Source organism: Giraffa tippelskirchi, chromosome 2 (assembly GCF_054371585.1).
Source record: "Giraffa tippelskirchi isolate mGirTip1 chromosome 2, T2T-mGirTip1v1.2.pri, whole genome shotgun sequence".
NCBI classification, from domain to species: Eukaryota; Metazoa; Chordata; class Mammalia; order Artiodactyla; family Giraffidae; genus Giraffa; species Giraffa tippelskirchi.
Genome location: NC_137276.1, coordinates 1,956,605 through 1,970,351, shown reverse-complemented (window position 1 = coordinate 1,970,351; position 13,747 = coordinate 1,956,605). Strand labels below are relative to the sequence as shown.

General features: G+C 54.9%; 1 protein-coding gene across 1 annotated transcript in view; it reads right to left on the bottom strand.

The window, feature by feature from the left end:
* The window catches only part of TCERG1L (transcription elongation regulator 1 like), a 196,258-nt gene that overhangs the window by 60,795 nt on the left and 121,716 nt on the right, over positions 1-13,747 (bottom strand). Inside the window, exons 5-6 of the mRNA XM_081572894.1 lie at positions 5,104-5,195; positions 1,414-1,502 (exon numbers count right to left, since the gene is read on the bottom strand). Of these exons, the coding sequence (XP_081429020.1) occupies positions 1,414-1,502; positions 5,104-5,195 (181 nt within the window). The remainder of the gene's footprint in view (positions 1-1,413; positions 1,503-5,103; positions 5,196-13,747) is intronic.

Genomic DNA, 13,747 nt, shown 5'->3' with positions numbered 1-13,747 from the left:
AGGAGCGCCCCTAACCTCACGTGAGTTCAGGCTGACGACATGGTGATTGATGTGCCCCATGGAGGGTGGGGGCTGGTCCCAGAAAGACCAACCGCGTGATCAGAGGGTTGGTTTACTGGCCCCACCCCCACCCTCCAGGAGCAGGGAGGACGGCCTAGCGATAAAGTATTCAGAAAGCTTCCTTTGGGGTCAGAGGGCTGACCTTGCTGACGTCCTGGGGGGGTGGCAGCCCCAGGAGGGCGTGGGGCCCGGAGACCCCTGTCCCGCAGCCTGCCCTTGCCTCTGCCACCCGGCTGCCCCCGGGCTGTGCCCTGTATAATACAGAGGTCATCACAAGTGAATCACTCTCCTAAGTCTTGCGAGTAGTCCTAGCAAATTTTCAAACCTGACGAGAGGTTATGGAAGTCCGGGACTCGCCATCAGTTGGGGAGACGTGCAGGGGCAGAGGCCTGGGACTTGGCCCTCGGTCCGTGGGGTCTGCACTAACCAGGGAGCTGGCATCAGACCCGACTTGAATACCAGGACACTCTCTCAGCGCTGGAAACACTGTGTCATTAGGGGTCAGCATCGGGGACCCCGGACCTCTGAGGCGTCCCCAGCACACTGAGCCTTAGAGCTGAAGGGCGGGAGGCTCTTGGGGCTCATGACAGCGACCACTGCGCAGAGAAGGAGAGGGGGCCCCGTCCGTCCAGTTAAGAGCAGGGCTTCCCGCGGTAAGCAGGTGGCCAGGGCAGGACAGATGCTGGGATCCACTCAGGACATCACACCGGGCAGATGCCACACCCGGGGACCGCGGTCAGCTGCTGCTCCTACCTTGATGGCACGTTAAGTGGCTCTGTTCCTGTCCTCTGAATTAGCTGTTCCTCACAACCGTTTCCTGCAGTCTAATCTGCAGGCTTAAAAACTAATTTTACTATAATAACCTTTTTTTCTGCTTCTAAATTACTCCATTATAAAAGGACATTTTTGAAAACCAGAGTCAGCGGTTCCCTCGTGGAGGGCGCTTTGAGTGCAGAGGCTCAGAGAACAGCAATCCTCCCAGGGCAGCCGCAGAGAGCAGGCTCGTCTTTAATTAACAGCTCCTCAGTTGCACTTTTCCTGGAGTCCACAGAAGGGCCTTGGACATGCAAAGTGTGCAGGCCTCTCCAGACACGGCCTTCCACAGATAACACGCGACGGCATTCCTCCTTGAATGCATATTTGCAAATATACAGGAGCAGGATAACTTATCCCTTAAATGCTGTTTTTCCTTTGGCAGATGGTGGCAACAGCGTGGAACTCGACCAGCCAGGAGCTGCAAATGGCTTTGTTTTAAACAGCATTTCCCACAGGGCATGCATTTCTCTTTGGCAGAGACGACAAGCGCTGGTCAGACAGGGCTGTCTCCCCGGCTCCCAAGTTCGGGGGTCTTACCAGGGGGATCCCGGCACCGGGGTGGAGGCCACAGGCCTCGTGCCTTTGGGTGCTCTGTCCTCGCTGGTCACCAGGATCGACGGAGGCTCCTGGGAATAGAGAGAGCAGGAAAGCACTTTAAAGCAGACTGAAACACTCCTCTTCAATTATAGGCAACCAAGTAAAGACTAACTAGTCTCCTGCAGACAGACCTGCCCATAGCGGCTATTTAGGTAATGACCAACTCAGCAGAGCCATCACACAGGCCTGGGGGGTCACGTGAGACTTTAGAATTCACGGCACAGCTGACGGTGTTGAGCGACCTAGACTAGGGCCTCCCTGTGATTATCCCAAATTGTCTCGGCTGCCTGCTTCTGCAGAAATAGACACAGGCAGAACAGCTGAGAGATGGCTTCTGAAGGGCCTGGCGTCCGGGGCAGAAAACCCCCCTGGACTCATGTCTGGAAACAGGCTGACCGCGAGGCTGGAGTCACGGTGCCACTGAGCCCAGCCTCCAGTGGCGGAAAACCCCCGAGCAGCGAGGGCCCGGGAGGCTGGGCTGGCCCGGCCCCCGCAGGAAGGGGAAGCAACAAGCCTGTGTCCTTGCAGGGTCCTGTCACTCCAAGGACACCCCCACCCCATTTCTGGAGTATCCACCTGGGGGCAAAGTTCATGGCCTGTTTCATATGGTGCAGCTGACTGTGATACACAGTGGGGTCTGAAAAGCACCGTCTCTGTCTTCATGTAGAAAATAATGTCTGAACATGATATCCCCTAGAAGAAAATTAAGATTTATTTCCTAAAAAAAAAAGATTTATTTCCTAAAGTTTAAAAAAAAAAACAACAGAAAACTACAGCTAGGACACCTGATCATTGCTAATTATGGATAGAATCTGGACAGAAATAAAAGTCTTTCTGAGATTAGAAAACATGGGAAAATAACACCAACATAAATAGGAATCCAAGATTCAGATTGACTTATTTAGCTGCGTGGATATATAAGAGACACTGGATTTTGTTAAACAAAGGGAAAGTGAAAAGCGAAAGTGTTAGTCGCTCAGTTGTGTCCAGCTTTTTGTGACCCCATGAACTGTATGTAGCTTGCCAGGCTCACTGTCCATGGGATTCTCCAGGCAAGAATACTGAAGTGGGTAGTCATTCCCTTCTCCAGGGGATCTACCCCATCCACAGATTGAACCCAGATCTCCCACATTGCAGGCAGATTCTTTACCATCTGAGTGACCAGGGAAGCCCTTAAACAAAAGGAAACAGAACCAAACTCCCATATGTGGAACTGAAAAGTCACCATGAGAAAATTTTTTTAAGAAGTCCCTGCTATCTCAAATTTTGAGCAGCTCTAAGAGAAAGATGGAACTACAGTGGGCACAATAAACTCTGGTGGCAAAGGGAACATTCCTCTCCTTCTACCACCTGCTTTCATTATTTCAATCTCACCTTTAGAATAATATAATAAGGACCGTGTCTTCTTTATCTCAAAAAATCAGTAAGATTACAAGGTCCTAGTACATTATTCCAAGCAGCAACTAGGTTCCGAGCTGAGAATGTTAGGGGCAATTAAAGCTCTAGATTCATTTTAAGAAAATTAAATGTCATCCTGAAAGCTGAGAATCTTTTTCTACCACCATCAGTGTCAGCGCTTTATGAGGTAGTACAGGTTAGGACATGTCAGAATGATCAAACGCCCAGGACGCCAAGGCTCCCCGCCCTGTGGGGCACCGCTGGTGGGCGGCCGCGAGAGGACAGGGCTGTTGCACCGAAAGCCCACACGCGTGTCCAGGGGCCCCTGAGGGCCGCACTGGGACCACAGCTCATTCCCACATGCCAGCTTCCTTTCAAACAGAGTCGTTAGCGAGGAAGGGGCTGAGTTCTGACAGCACCGAAACGTGAGATTCAAATATAAAGTTAAAAGATCACCAGGGTCTATCTATACGGGGGAGATAAACCCCAAAGAAGTCACCTGAAGCTACAGTAAAATCACAGGCAATGAAGTGAGACCTCCTCCTGCTCACGCCCTAGCAGGGCCCACGTCACCAGGAGTGAACAGCCAGTGTCAGCAGAGCTGGCCAGAGGACGAGCAGGAAGGCCTGGGATGCAAAGGTCAGCGGACCAGGTCTAGAGGGGCCACTGGGAATCGCATTCATTAAAGGTTAGACAAGTAAGGACCAGGGCTTGAGAGGTGGTCTCTTTCACACTCGACCATCCTGGTATCTTACTGGGGTCTGCCCAGTGCCCTTCATTCATTGTGACAGGCAATTACACGGAATAAATGGTTTGTAATTTATATGATTATTCCTAATTCATAAGTTCACGAACAACTTTTTTTTTTTTCTTAGAATTTTGGCGTAGTAGAAAATGTCTTAGTTTCCTATGAGAAGATAAGTTCAGGATAAATAATGAACATAACAGAGTGTATTCAGAAAGAGTTGTGTTAAAAATTTAAGAGTATGTTAAGACCAGAGTTTATGTTACTAATCCAATCAGGAAAACGAGGGGAGATTTTCATTACGAAGCTAATTGAACAATGAAACCCAATGAGGGGCCTCTGAGTAGTAGATTCCCCCTGATAATTTTTTCTGGGAAATACGGTGGGACATGATTTGTGATAGAGACTAATGCTTAAATTCGGCGATCCTGGGATTCTCCACCACTAATTACCAAGGTCGTCTTCTGGTGCCGCACGCTGGTTATGATTTCCTGTTGGTGATAAAAATGGCTAATCATGGCATAAAACTCCCCTCCGCACCGAAGTAATAAAAGTGAATTAGACGCACAGGGCGCAGAGATAAAGAAAGTAGTTAAAGCAGAAGAAAGACGATCTGTCTAATAAATACATGATGCTGGCATGGATGCCCATCTCATAGAGAGAAATCCTGCCTTCTCAGGAAGCAAGAGATTAATTTGCACTATCGCTCGTGACTCATTTACACCATCTAGCTCCAGCACTAATGATGGAGAGGATGGTGGGGGCCACAGGTGAGGGTTCCCAGGGATGTCGCCAATGGGGAACCGGCAGGACAACCACAGGAGTGGGGACCTAACAGGCCGAGGTAGAGACAAGGCTGGTAACAGCACAGGAAGAGAGTATGTTCACACAACACTGGGGCAGACCAGAGGCCACCAGCGTATTTGACGGATCAGAGCATGTTATGTGCCATTTGTGACTTTCAAGGGCAGCAGTAAAAGCTGATTTCTTGGTTATTCATGGGAAGGGAAATGCACTCAACACGTTCTCAGTCCATCTAAAAAATGCCGCTTTACAGGGAAGGACCTGAGATTCTGTGTTCAGAGAACACAAGCGTGCGTTGGTTTTCCTGTGACAGTGACTCCAAGCGCAGATCACAGCTTCGCCCAAGGGCTGTCCAGATGCACAGCCTGGCCGCCTGTGTCTTCTGAGACACCTTCTGAGAAGGTGGGGACAGCACATGTAAGAATCCAGGGCTACCACCCACGCCCCTCTGAGCAGAGCCTGCCAGTGAACTCTGGACCTGGACACAGAAGGCAAGGCCAGGCTGCTCCCGCTTGGCTCCGAGACACCCCTCCCTTCTGCTGGGCTCTGCAGTGGCCCAGCCGGCAGCGGCCACAGAGGGGACTGCAAGGCACCACCGCCAAGAGTCAGGGGGGGAAATGGGTGGAGGGTGTGCGGGCCCCCAGGGCCCCCAACCTGGGGTTTTGCATCTCACAGCCACCAACCTTGTCCTCTCCATCCCCCGCTGGGCTCTTCCTCTCCGTGTGCAGCACCAGGGCTGGGGGGCAGGGTGCCCGGCTGCGCTCTCTGCTTTTATCTGTGGGACCAAAACAACCATCGTTAGCATCTGTTTGTCACATCAGTTTGTAAAACCGAAAAAGGAAAAAGAGCAGCCTCGAGAATTCTAAGTGGTAGCGCATACAGTGCGTCCCGCAGGAGGCTGTGCCACCCACGCTTCTGACCACACTGTGCTGACTGAGCCTCCACCAGGGCTTTGCATCCAGCCTGGCAACCCCATCTGAGCCTGCACAGCACTGGTCATGGAGAGACTGGCCACGCACACTGGATCAGGCCATGTGGGCCATGATGGAAAGGACTCAAGCCTCTCCGACAAGGACAAGGGGCCAGTGTGGGCGGCAGAGCCAGCAGGCTCTATCAGTGGCTATGATGGGCCACCCTGGCCCCCGATCCTGAGCAACAGTGGGGGTCCACGCTGGTCACACCCTGGTTACCATTGTTCATCGGTCACTAACGCAGGCTCTGGCTCCACGGGCAGCCTTCTCAGTGCTTTGACTGTGCAGACAGTAACTGCCTGATGGAAACTGGCAAAAGCCTGACTCTGGATATGAAAAGAGTTAGGCTTCATCTTATTCTAAGATGTTGTGTAGCCTCAGACATCTGTAGGCAGTGACAGGCTGCAAGGTTAACCATGGGGTTAGGACCAAGGATGAGTAGAAACTCCAAGCCACCCAACCACAAACCAGCCTCACAAACAGATGCATCCACCAAGGAAACCCTGGAAGAATCCGGAAAAGGATGCATGACCTGGAGCTCCATCTGTGCAACAGGTCTGGGGAGGTCCCGGGGTGGTTCCTGCCCAGTAGGGCGGAGGAAGGAAGGACATAGGGGATCAATGTGTGTGGGTGTGCATGCGCATGTGTGTGCATGTGTGTGCATGGGTGTGTGCATGTACGCACGTGCATGTGTGTGTGTGTGTGTGCATGGGTGTATATCTTTGTGTGCGTGCGTGTGTGAGCGTGCTTGGGCTTGCCTCCCACGTGGAGCCCAGCCATGGTGACCACAGCGGGCATTGATAGTGGGCTTTGATACCGGCCCACTAGTGGCTGCAGAGCTGGGTCCAGGCTCCAGGGCAGCCTCTCCAGAGCCCTGGGTGAGGAAGGACCTCACTGCAGACACTCCACTAACAGCTGATCTCAGAGGTGCCTCGGGGCCCTCAGGTCAGCTCTGGACCGGGACCAAACATCCAGTCCGCACAGAGGAGCTCCGTCTGAACAAGACAAAAGCAAGCAGGAGCCAGCCTCGAGGCCTGGCCTCTGTCTGTCACAGGCAGGGCCGGATGGACAGAGGTGGCCCTGGCCACAGCCAGGCCCCTTGTCCGTGATGTCACTCTGAAGGGTGGCCGGGCCTGCGGGCTCTGCCCCAGGACCAGCCGGCTGGCCCTGGCTGCTTGACAGCCGTTAGCTCAGGCTTGGGGCAAACAGACCAAGCGTGGCCCCTGGACCTTGTGGGCCTCCTGCTGCCTCCACAACGGGTGGGTCTGGAGCCCAGACCGCACACTCCATTCCCACAAGGGCGACCACTGCTGACCTCTGCTCCCAGGCCACCGTGACCACCACCCAGAGGCCTGCCTCGCGCCTGGAGACCCCACCTATGGGGCCATTTCACCCCCGGACTCGGGGAAGGAGCTCCCAGCTCTTCACTGAACCGTAAACCCAATCTGAGTCAACAGACCACATTTCACACCACGCTCCGCCCTGGAGGGCGGTGGGGCTTTACTTCATCACCCTTCACGGCGATGAGCAGAGCTCCTGGGCAGCTTCCAGAACCTGTGAGAAAGAGCCCCTCCGCCAAAGCCCGTTTCTGGTCGAGACACGAAGGGCTGTGTGGGCCAGGAGGCTGGCTCAGATGGGACAGTCCTGACCCACCCGCTTCCTTTGTCTGCGAAACGGATCACGCCACCCACAAAAGACAGTGGAGCTGATAGAGGGGGTGATGTAGGAAGATGGTCACTGCCTGGCTGACACTGAAGCTCTGCTTGAAAAATCAGAGGAAGAGACGAGAGTGGCCCAGAGAACAGACCTCCCAAGAGGGAGGGTTTCATCGTAAAGTCGCAAGGCTGTGTCCCCCACGTGTTATGCTGTGTGTGGGACCGCGTGCCCGAGTTAACGTATCAATGCCCACAGCAGGGCCACCCGGCCCATACTGCCTCCCGTGGCCGCTTGCTCATCTCCTTCTCTTGGGGACCCTTCGGGGCTGCAGACCCCAGAGCTCTACCCTCGGCAGCTCCTAGCAGCAAGATGCTCCTCTGCGGGTGGAAAGAGCCACAAAGTCCCACCGGGTCAACAGTAGATTCTCAGTGCCCTGGTCCCATGCCTCTCGCAGACGCTGACAGATAACGCCGTTGAGAGTCAGGGAGCTCCGGCGGCTTCAGCTCAGGCCCCGACCCCGCCAGCCACCAGCTCTGTGCGAGGCGGGGGCGGGTTTGCAGGAGGCATCTGGGGGGCATCCCTGGAACCCAGAGGTTCTCGCCGCTGCGGATGAGGAACAGAGTGTGGGGCTGGAGCCCAGGGTGGGTGGACGGGGGTTGCAATGATGTCTGGGTGCGGGTGACCTCGGAAAGACATCTACACCAGGCAGAAATGTGCAAGGGCCTGTGCCAGGGAGACGGCCATGGAAAGCAGCGTCTGGAGACCCCACCAGAGCAGCTCTCCTGAGAAAAGGAGCCGGGAACACGGCACCCTGCCTTGCCCTGGAGATCTCAGCTGGAGAACCTCCCCAGAGCCTCCCGAAGGACCTGGGGCCCTCGACCTCTGCTCTGTGAAGGAGGTCAGAGAACAGGAAGAAGCTGAACGCCCCCCCCAAGGCCCCCCAGCAAGGCCCCAGGAAGGAAGAGGAGAGCTTGAACTTGCAAGGAAGCGGAACGGTCTGGTTACGAGCCTGGGCTCGGATTTCTAATCGCTGGGCCAGGGCCTGAGGCGTGTGCAGGAATGAGCATATGGCTGTTCACCACCTAAGCACGTGGCCTGGGTTCCTTCCCAGACGGCAGGGGTCGTGCCAGGACGGGGATGTGTGCTGACACGGGGGAAGGGGGGTTGGGGGGCTCCAGAGAGAAAACAAGGTGATCAGGTATCCCTGAAATGTGAGGAGCAGCTTCTCATCTAGGCCAATAATATACGCTGTAAAAAAGCACGTGAGGAAGCTGATAGCAGCATCCGTGCTCGTCACAACGTTATTCTCAATGACAGCAGTCTTGCTTATGCATGTTCCCTCATTACTTGAGAAAACATTCCTTTTTTCATTTATTGAAAACACTTGATCCCTGTAAAGAAATTGGTTCTTTAAGTCCAGCCTTTGGGCTGCATGCCTGGCGTTGGTCACAGGACGGCTTCATCAAGAAGACGGTCCTGATCATCACTCTAAAGCCCCCTCACTGCATGGCTGGGCTGGGGCCCAGAGCCCCCTGTAAAGCCTGCGTCTTCCCATTCATCCTGGAAGGGCTCCCCAAGGGCCACTCCAGCTCCCTCTGACCTGCTTCACCCCCCTATGCTTCGACCTCTGCACAAACCTGATGGTGTCATCATCAAACACCTCTTTGGGTATCAAAGAAACTAGTTTATGGAGGGAAATCAACAAGTCATAAGACTCTGACCAGCTTAGGGGTGCCCACGATACATTTCCACCCTGTGAGGGAGCCAGGGTGGTCCTATCTTTGGTGCAGTTGGTCTATTGATCCAGCCCAGCTCTGAGGTTGGAAGAGCTCTCGGATGGTCCGCAGTTCGCTTTTCCTCCTGGCAGGGCTGAGCGACAAGAAGGCCTGGGCAGGTTGCGTGGAAGCCAAGAAGGAGAAAGGGAGCCTGTGTGAAAACCACCACGAGATGCAGGACAAAACGCATTCAGTCCTTGTACAGAACCCAGCACAACCCTGGCTGCATGTGGGGACAAGTGGGGAGAAGGGTGAGCAGTGAGACACCCCTCAACATACTTCAGGGGGACTTCCTGGGGGTCCAGTGGTTGCGACTCTGTGCTTCCAATGCAGGGGATTCCAGTTTGATCCCTGCCTGGGGACCTAAGATCTTACATGCCACATGGCTAGGCCCAAAGATCAGAAAAAAAGACCTTTTTGAAAAAGAATGAAATATAAACAAAAAATGCTGTGGGAGTTGATGAGGGTGACGGGAGGGGATACACAATAGCCCTGGGAAGGTGGGCAGTGGTGGTAGCTTGGCCACTCCTTCCCGTGGGGAAGACAGCTCAGCAATCGATCAACTTCGCCTCCCTGAAAGAAGAGCCAGGTGGGCTCCCTGTGTCCTCACCTGAGCTCGGGGGTCACCAGCATGTCACCTGTGGGTCAGTAGTCCCCTCGAAGACACCTGTTCCCTTAGAGAACCAGAGATATAAGGACTCAGAGGTGTCTGCCATAACCTAGGGTCAGGTCTCAGACCAAAGACGGCTGAGTGATGTCAGCAATGGGACAGTGACTGTAGCTGGAACTTCAGCCAAGGCTGCTTATACTGGATAAAGCACGAGGATCCCTTTAAACATTTAAAGATCATTTTCTTAATCACTAAAACGAAGAAGCACTGTAGACTTCACAACTGTCTACCATCAAACATATATGAAAGCATGCCAGTGTCTTCTAATTCAAAAGGTGATTCTGAACTTGAACCTCATTTTAATCCAATACACTTTGTCCTCTCTTGGCCTCAGTTTCCTCAAATGTGTGTGTGTGTGTGTGAGTCACTCAGTCGTGTCTGACTCTTTGGGACCCCATGGACTGTAGCCCACCAGGGTCCTCTGTCCATGGGATTCTCCAAGCAAGAACACTGGAGTGGGTTGCCATTTCCTCCTCCAGGGAGTCTTCCTGACCCAGCGATGGAATCCAGGTCTCCTGCATTGCTGGAAGATTCTGGGATTCTGAAAGTCAGCAGGACTTCTGGAACTGTCTGTGGAATATTGCAAGAAACAAAAGATGCCAACTGGGAACTTGGTTCCTGCTGGGGAGAAAGGAAGTGGATTAACCCCAAGGAGGAGAAGGAAAGAGACAATGAACCTTCTCTGTCCTGAAAACCAAGAGTGACTTCCGACGGGTTGTTCCCTGGGAACCAGCCTCCTCTGACCCATTTGCAATCAGTGGGGAATCTCCCTTAGACCGAGGGGACCCCAGATCTGCAGATGGTCTGCACCACACGACCCTGGCAATGACTTCCCAGGGGTGCCCGTGAAGTTGCAGGGGGCGCCAGGATGGCTTGAGTTCCCTGGTTGTTGCAGACACAGGCCTTGGTGGGAAGTAGACAGAGTCTGTCCACACCACTACACCCCATGGGCACACTGGCCTCCGCCTGCAGAGTTTGGAAGCGACAGACTGGTCCCGGCAGTGGGAGCTGTGCTAGGAAACAGAGGTGACCACCACTCCTGGAGAAGCCTCTGTAGGATGGGGGGTGCCAGGCGGCAATCCCGGCACCAGGGGGCCCCAGCTTTTGTTTGCCACAATCTAGACACCCCACTTCCACACACGAGTGTTCTCACCTCCGAGAACCAACATGGCATCAGCCGCTTGGGGAAATGTCTTAAGGAGAATAATGAATGGTGTTCTAATCTTGAATCCTGTCTCCCTGTAACCATCATCTTAAAATAATTTCTGCGATGACTGAGCAAAGTGGAAACAACCCCCTCATTTTACACCAAAGTAACTCAGACAAGGGAAGCCGCTTTCCAGGTTGCAAAATAAACCACTGGGGAAGGCCTAAATTATTTGCCAACTTTAGAGGCGCTGGACTCCTTTGAAGACTGTGATGGCAAAGTAAAGGAAGGGTGTGACTCATGTTGAAGAAGCCAAAAGGGACACACTCAGGTTTGCTGTGCGGTTCTGAGAGAGGCTGGAGGGGGCACTGACCCCAGATCTCCTCCTCCATAAAAACCACGGCCCTGGGAACCTGGCCAAAGTCCAGCTTTACTGCCGCCCAGGTGGCACCTTAGCAAGAGCTGCAGGCCCTGGGGAACCCACAGAGGCAGGAGAGACACAGAGAGACCCCAGGGACCGCGAGCCGGCCAGCAGGAGCGCCGTGTGGGGGCGGGCAGGGTGCCGCGCTGGCCTGTGCGAGGTCAGGGGGCTGCAGGCGGGCAGAGGGAGCATGTCCCTACAGCCCCCTTGTCCCTCCAAGCTGCCCCCTTGGGAGCCCCGAGGGTTTCCCGGCTCAGAACCTGGAAGGAGGAGGCGGGGGCTGAACTCCTGGGACCCCCTCTTCCAGGGCAGACTTCCATCTGCCAGTCGGCGTGGCCGGGTGCAGACCTGGCCAAGGCCAGGGTCCCGAGGATCCCGTCCTTTTCTCAGGCCCGCATATTGGGGTCACCACAGAGAGGCCGCCACAGCTGGAGACCTGAGGCTGCGAGTCAAATCCCGGGGGCCCCGGGAGCATAGCTGGGGACGTCCACCACCAACATGGTCAGCAGACAGGAGGGCGTCTCACCGCCTCACTGAGGACACGGTGACTGAGCAAACCGTGGGCCACACGCTCGGGACAAGGGTCCTGGCGGGGCTCTGGTTTGTCAATTTTGTCCGAGAGCCCGGAGGAAGCTGGGGGTAAAGGACAGACAAAGGCCAGCAGAGGCGCCCCTGAGTGATGCTCTCAAGCCTGCTCAGGGGTCAGCAGGGCGGCCTGAGGCCAGGACCCCAGGCGCTGGAGAGAGCTGAGGCCCCAAAGGTCAGTGGATGCGGCCTGCGGCTGCGGGAACCCGCTTCAGGCTCACAAACGCTCCGCCCCGCAGCAAAGGCTGGCCAAGGCTTCCCCGCCTCTGATGTAACTGAAGATCATTTTCAGGTAAGTGGCAAATCATTTCTGAGTCCTCCTGCATTTTTCATAGGCGGTGATTTCTCAGAGTTGACAAGCTGCAGAGAGAATTCATTTTCTAACCCGTTAGTAACACCCTGGGTTTCCCTTTGCAGGAACAAAGGGTTTTAAAACACTCTCAGGAGAACTTAGCTTCTTCCAAAGAAAGGGTCGCAACACTGCCGTGTGACCCCACCCCCAAAAGCCGACTGTTTCTTCTGCAAAGCGACCACACGGAGCCTGTCTCCATCCCCCGGCCCCAGCCAGGACCGCAGACCAGAGCTTCTGGATCCTGCCGCTGGCCTGGCTGACTTAACAGGGATCTGATGTCACCACTGGACAGAAGGGCGTGGACATGACGGGCCATCCTCACCGGACTCCTGATCCTGAGGCACCCTGGCGCTCTCGTGAAGGCAGCTCGCTTTAGACCATGGGCAGCCACGTTAGATGGTGGCATCACCGACTCGATGGACGTGAGTTTGGGTGAACTCCGGGAGTTGGTGATGGACAGGGAGGCCTGGCGTGCTGCAGTCCACGGGGTCGCAAGGAGTCGGACACGACTGAGCAGCTGAACTGACTGACTGACTGAGCCACGTTAGAACGGACATGAGGGGAACTGCCCGCAGCTCAGTGAGCTGTTGGATGTTGATGGTCAGGGCACACCTGCCCCGTTTAAGGGTCCAGCATTTGCCTCACAGGGACGTGGGTCTCCCGGCGCAGGGGGAACGTCAAGGGTGGGGTGGAGCCTGGCTCCACGCTGTGCCAGCCCAGAGAGCTGCTCCCAAGGTCCCCGGGCAGCGCAAAGCCCAGGGAGCGGGTCCAGAAGAAGTCAGCACCCAGGACAGTGTGGTCCAGGGATGCCTTAGAGGGCTGGCCACCCAGTCCCCCACCCTGACCTCAGGAAACGTGTGTTCAGTGGATGAATGGATGAAGGAGCCTCAGGGACTCCAAGGACAGGTGCCGTTTCGAACACGTGCTCAAAGTTCTGATCGTCATTCCTAAGTAGGGATATCAGAGGCCAAAGAGACGCGTGAAATGAGACGATTTCTGTAAGAGATGAAAAATCTTCTGTGCACTTAGACGTGTGGTGAGCCAGCTATGACCTCCCCGCAGACGCAGCCCAGGAGAAGAGGAGACAGCTGGGTAGAGATGGAGGTGGGGCAGGAGGGGGCGTGGGGGGGAGAAGAGCGAGCAACGCCCCTGCAGGCTGCACACCGTCACTCAGGACACGTCTCTCCGGCCCAGGTAGAGCGCATTGCCAAAGGGCAGCATTCAACCTTTTCCGAAAAGCGTAAATCCATTTCACAGTCCCAGGCTGAGTGGCTTCAGCAACGCCCACCTTTCAAGGCAGCAGGGGGATTAAAGGCGCTGAAAGACGGAAAGCACCCACCCACCATTGCACCTTGCCCTGGGGAGGCCGCAGAGTGCCCACCTGACAGTGAGTGCGCCCCCCACGCGGGCGTCGCGGGCATCACAGGAGGGCTGGTTCCTGCAGGCACCCTGGGACTGGAGCCGGCACCAGGGCTCAGGCGCCATCCACCCAAGAGGCAGCGGTGTGCCCCTAGCACACACACAGGCGCACACTCATCCACACACACACACACACACACACACACACAGAAAAGACGGTTGCTTTGATGATCTTTCAGCCATCACAGAAGTTAAACTCATCACACAGAAACCCTCTGCTTAGTTAGCTTACTGTCTGGTCTACACATGCCAGGAAGGAATGGAAAAAAAAAAAACCACACGTGCAGAAAGTGAGATGACTGTTTCTAAAGCTGACATCAAAAACAAGTTA